At 43.7% G+C, this 5,942-nt stretch overlaps 1 protein-coding gene across 1 annotated transcript in view; it reads right to left on the reverse strand.

The window, feature by feature from the left end:
• LOC143475945 (uncharacterized) overlaps positions 1 to 4,334 on the reverse strand; it is a 12,661-nt gene extending 8,327 nt beyond the window's left edge. The window contains exons 1-6 of the mRNA XM_076973828.1: positions 4,161 to 4,334; positions 3,885 to 3,938; positions 2,084 to 2,218; positions 1,821 to 1,940; positions 1,539 to 1,631; positions 1 to 62 (exon numbers count right to left, since the gene is read on the reverse strand). The exon at positions 1 to 62 is cut by the window's left edge and continues 43 nt beyond it. Coding sequence (XP_076829943.1) covers positions 1 to 62; positions 1,539 to 1,631; positions 1,821 to 1,940; positions 2,084 to 2,218; positions 3,885 to 3,938; positions 4,161 to 4,334 — 638 coding nt within the window. The remainder of the gene's footprint in view (positions 63 to 1,538; positions 1,632 to 1,820; positions 1,941 to 2,083; positions 2,219 to 3,884; positions 3,939 to 4,160) is intronic.
• Positions 4,335 to 5,942: the final 1,608 nt, after the last annotated feature.

Here is a 5,942-nt window from a genome sequence, read left to right on the forward strand (position 1 = left end):
GTCAGCGTGATGTCACTTGGCGCCCGGTCCTGCTCCAGGTCCCACACCATGTTCATGTAGTCCTGAGAGAAAGAGAGAAGAGCGTGTGTGTGTGTAAAAGAGAGAGAGAGATTTAACTATTGCTGTTAATTACAGCTCACTGATAATCTCCTAATTAAATATTCATCAGCTGTTAGGGTTTTGTGTTATTTAGATGGCCATATGTGTGTGTGTTTGTCTTTATTACATTGTGGGGGCTGCAACACATTAGCACACTCAGTGGGAGCCACAAAATTTCAGCCAAAATCACTCAAGCTGACTCAGGAGAGAAGTGGTGCAGTTTTGCATAAATTGCAAAAATATGAGGTGTGAACACATTATGTAATAACTTAAAAAATAATAAAATATATTAGGGGGCATAGTCGACTATAATCGAATCAGCGACTATTGCAGGTCACCCCTACAGATCTGATTTAGCTTTTGAGAAAGGTAGGGATAAGTTTATAAGAGATCTACTTTAGCGTACACGGAGAGGCGGGACAAACCGGGTAACCGTCCAATCGGTACTAACGTCTTCACATCGCACAGAGCCTTGGAAGACCAGCCTGTGAACTGTGGTCACTCATGAAATTCAACTCGAAGTTAACTCGACAATGTCAGCAGGGAGAAAGATAAGAGGCGATATATGGACACATTTCTCCTTTGACTTTGAGAAAAAGAAGACGGTGTGTAAACCATGTGGAGCGATGATGTCGGGAAAAATACAACAAATGAAACGACATCTGCGGGCTATGGCATTGTTTTTCCGGCACCCAGTTTTATATAGAATGTAATATGCATTGTTCATAACAAACTCCATATGTTTTCAGGTAGAGCGGGTCTACTGGTCATCAATGTTTTGTTATTGTTATTGTCAATAACTATAAGTTCAGGTCAATAAAGTTGTTTGGAAATTTGTTTTTGTATATATTGCACATACAAACAATAATATTCTGTAATTGGTTAATAAATGTTTCATTTTGTGCAAGTGTAAATAATGACTATTACACCATTAATATTTTAGTCAACTAAATTCTTTTGATAATTAGTCGACTAAATTCTAATGATAATTAGTTGACTAAAACTAGACTAAGACTAAAAACAAATCCAATGACTAAATTATGACTAAAACTAAATGACATTTTAGTCAAAAGACTAAGACTAAAACTAAATAAAAAATTGCTGTCAAAATTAACACTGGTTCTAAGGCCTCTCCAAAGTGCCACGCTGTCACGTAGGGCTACGCCCCCCTCTCTAGCTGACACTTTGGGTTCCTGCTCGTGTCTGTGTCGTTCCCTGCGTGTCTGTCTCCATGGTTTCCCCTCGTCTGCCACGCCCATGTCGTCATTGTCTTCACCTGTGTCTGGATTAGTTCCGTGTATTTATAGTCCCTATGTTTCCCTTGTCCCTCATTGCATATTTTGTGAAGTTTATGTATCAACGTGTGTGTCTCACCAACTGATCACAAAACACACACACACACACACACACACACACACAAACACGTTTGGTCTACTTGCCTGGTGCTTCTGAAGCTGGGCTTTGTGAAGTGCTTCTCTGGTCTTGGCAAGAATCTTCTCCTTCTCCTCCAAATTACCATACAACTCCTCAACCTGAGAGAAGGAGAGAGAGAGAGAGAGAGAGAGAGAGAGAGAGAGAGAGAGAGAGAGAGAGAGAGAGAGAGAGAGAGAGAGAGAGGGAGTGTTAACATAAAGGGTGGCCTATATGACACTGCTGGGGTACACATGTAAACCCCTGTAATGGTATGTGTGTGTGTCTGAGTGTGTGTGTCTGTGTGTTACCTCTTTCTCCTTCTCCTTGAGCAGTAGGCTCAGACCCTGGATGATCTTGTCTCTCTTCAGAGAGTTCCTCCTCTCCACACCCAACTCACCATTCCTCTGCTCCAGCTCAGCCGAGAGCGCCTGGCAGTGACCACACACACACACACACACACAAGGATAAGAGTGTTGAGGTAGGACAAAGCGTTGCCCAGGTAATCGAACTTACAATCTTACGGTACAGAGCCTGCTTTTCTAACCTTTAGTTAGTCTGTGTGTGCGTGTACCTTGTTCTCACGGTCCATCTCCTCCAGTCTGTGTTTAAGTGTTTGGCTGCTGTTCTTGGTGGATTGAAGGTCTTCGCTCAGCTGCTTGGCAGTCTGCTGCAGCCTGTTCAACTCCTCCTGCTTCAGTGAGCATGCCTGAACACACACACACACACACACACACAGTCAAAAAATACCCATTCAGGTGGGGAAGACAACACCCCCATGTGACATTACGTGACCTAATCTGACCCCTGCAGGAGTCATACAGCAGTATTTCTGGGCATTCAGAGGCTCCGTCCTCTGTCCACCTCCCCCCACATATATACATGTTTTTGCATTGCTGTGAGGACCATGAGATGGGACAGGTTTGTGAGGTCCACCCTTTCTCCTTGTTTTAACAACAAACACTGCCACTCGCCAGAAGGGGTCCCTGTTGGCTGAAAGCACACTTTAGATCTTGAAACACTTGTTATAATAATTAATACCCATGTTGTGAGGACTTCTAGTTGCTAAGCAGATGTTTGCCCTCTAGTGGATTAAGCAAATGTAAGCAACCAGGATTCATTTGATTGGATAGCTGTTTTCATAAGATTTTTATGATTGGTTCCAGCACTGTGATTGGTTCCTGGCACTGTGCCCTTCAACAAAGTGCTTGATAACTGAAAGCCCTTTGCTGAATGACTGTCACTAACGACAGCATAACCTACAAGCCATTATGACCAGGCACGTTTACAGATGTGTACGGTTTTACACCGAATCCAGCCAGCTCACAGCCAATAGCAAGTCAGGAGGAGGTGGGGCTTTCCCATCATGCCCAGCGTGTCCTTCTTCCTCCGAGTTTGAATCTCACACTGGTGGTTTATATTAGAGAATAATTCTGTGGAGTCATACGTGATGTTGGGGTGTTTGGTGCGTTTTGGTAATATTTGTCATAATTTTTATGTTTAGAAAACTCACTGTATGGTGTGTATATATATACCATTTCAATTGTTTGATCTAAATTAAACTACCAGTCAGGGGCAAACACAAGAAACAGCCCTCCGTGGGGCAGCTGGCACTTAGCAACAATGCAGCATCGTAACCATATGAACACTACAACGTTATATTTTGGTTACGTTATCACCATCCAAAACAAGTTATGAACAAACAGACCATGCAAGAGGAGCAGGGCTCTGCCCCCAGATCAGGCAGGAGGAGTGTGTGTGTGTGTGTGTGTGTGTGTGTGTGTGTGTGTGTGTGTGTGTGTGTGTGTGTGTGTGTGTGTTTGTGTGTGTGGGTGTGTGTGTGTGTGTGTGTGTGTGTGTGTGTGTGGGTGTGTGTGTGTGTGTGTGTTTGTGTGTGTGTGTGTGTGTGTGTGTGTGTGTGTGTGTGTGTGTGTGTGTGTGTGTGTGTGTGTTTGTGTGTGTGGGTGTGTGTGTGTGTGTGTGTGTGTGTGTGTGTGTGTGTGTGTGGGTGTGTGTGTGTGTGTGTGTTTGTGTGTGTGTGTGTGTGTGTGTGTGTGGGTGTGTGTGTGTGTGTGTGTGTGTGTGTGTGTGGGTGTGTGTGTGTGTGTGTGGGTGTGTGTGTGTGTGTGTGTGGGTGTGTGTGTGTGTGTGTGTGTGTGTGTGTGTGTGTGTGTGTGTGTGTGTGTGTTTTGTAGGTGTGTTTGGGTGGGGTCTAACATCTCTTTAATTTCCATGGGGAATTAGACACACATGCCCATGATGTAATTCAGTAGATCATTAAGGAAGCTGTAGTCTGCCTGGTGCCTGTGGATCACCCCGGTATGATTGTAAGCATGAGTAGGTGCATATAAGGAAACACACACACACACACACACCTGGTTTTCTTTCTCCGTTTTCTGTCTCTCCTGGTCCAACTCATTTTTCAGAGCCTGCGTAAACCAAAAGAATGTGGCGTTAGTATTTAATTTACCATAAAACGCTAGGAAGGCAGGCTGACTATGGAAGGAGTGATGCTAGAGGTGGGGTGTGGGTGGGGGTGTGGTTGTGGTGTGGTGGCTGTACGCTGGATACACTGATGATACACTCATGAAGGCAAAAAGAGAGGCTTTAAAACATGATTCACATCTAACCAGCCACAGCAACAAAATGACCTGTAGCTCCTTGTCCTTTTGCCCAATCAGAACGCTGAGCTGTGCCATCTGCTCTGTGACTGGCTGCTCTGGGCACTTCTTCTGCAGCTCTCCAATCAGAGCGTCCTGGTTTTTGATAGACTCCTGGAGACGCTCAATCACTCTGTGAAAGAAGGTGGGAAAAGTTAGCATCATGTTGGGAGGCAGAATTAGATTCAAATAACTGAAGAGATGAAAATCACATCACTAGATGAATCACAACAACAACAACAACAACAACTTGGAACATTCAAACAGCATATTCAGAAGAGATAAAGACGTGTGGACGTGGTCCTGTGGACGACACTGCGCCCCCCTGGTGACACAGACCCTCAGGACTCACCTCAGGGCTTTCCTACACACACACACACACACACACACACACACACACACACACACACACGCACACACACCATTTTAAACATATAGAAGCATAAATGAGCAATTTCTTTATTTTAAAATTCAAATCAATGAGTGGCACATCTAGTTTCCATGAATTGACATGTGCAGTGGGCGGGGCTTACGATGCAGACACCAGTAGGTCCCGTTTCTCTGCGAGCTCTCTATTCATGGACTCCACCTCCACTTTTAACTCAATGTTCTACACAAGCACACACACACACACAAACATCACATAAATGGACAGAGATGAGGAGGAACAGAAATAAACAAAGAGACGAGGGGAGGAGTTATGGGAGAGAAAATATCAGAAAGATAAAGACAAACGTGCATGTTTGTTTTTTTGTTTGTTTTTATGACAACCGCTTGTTCATGAAAAGAACTTTTCACAAAGACAAAACACACACTTCCCACAAAAGACAAACACTTGTGGTCAAGTTATCCTCAAAGGCCTGTGCATGCAGATCTTAGGTTTCGCGCTCTACATCACAGAACATCTATAAAGAGCGGCGGAGCAGAAGACCGCACCATCACGTCAGACAGCCTAAACATCCACCACGAACGAATCCCGTTCTGGGACTCCATAATGTTACATTGTCTAAGAATCCAGTTATTCATTATTGTCCAGTGCTGTAACACGGTCCTGGCAAAGCAGATGTAACCTTATTTGGGTATATTTCATCTGAACTGAACTGAGAGTGACACACACACACACACCTCTACATGGAGCTACTGTGTATAAAAAGCACATATAAATACTTTCATTCACCAAATAAAATAGCTCTAATAATGGGCTTACAGGCTAATACTCGAACACTCACAGAGAGAGAGAGAGAGAGAGAGAGAGAGAGAGAGAGAGAGAGAGAGAGAGAGAAAACAGTCTGTTCCTTCTTATGTTCTTAGTGTTGTAGGGGATACTATACTCGAGGCAGACAGAGGTGCATGAATAACTAATAAATGCTTTGTGTGTGTGTGTGTGTGTGTGTGTGAGAGAGAGAGAGAGAGAGAGAATCAGCAGTACCTGTCACGTCCTCCACACTAAACTCGTTGCGCCGCAAATACTCGCTCACCAAAATCGAAGGAATTGCGTAATAGAACTAATCTATTCCCTCCTCATACGTAACAAATGATTGTAATTTAGAGTCATATACTGTATGCTGATATATTGTAATATACTGTATGCTGATTCCATCTTTAGATAGATGCATCCTTTAACATTATTATTAAACTCTTAACTCCAAAAGTGATAGTTTTGCGTGTGCGGCTATATTTACGGTGGTGCTAGGAGCGCTCAGGACACTGAAGGACCCGCTTGTGTTACTCTAAATGACAACAGATATCACGACCAGCAGCACGTATATGACA

Source organism: Brachyhypopomus gauderio, chromosome 15 (genome assembly GCF_052324685.1).
Source record: "Brachyhypopomus gauderio isolate BG-103 chromosome 15, BGAUD_0.2, whole genome shotgun sequence".
Lineage (NCBI taxonomy): Eukaryota > Metazoa > Chordata > Actinopteri > Gymnotiformes > Hypopomidae > Brachyhypopomus > Brachyhypopomus gauderio.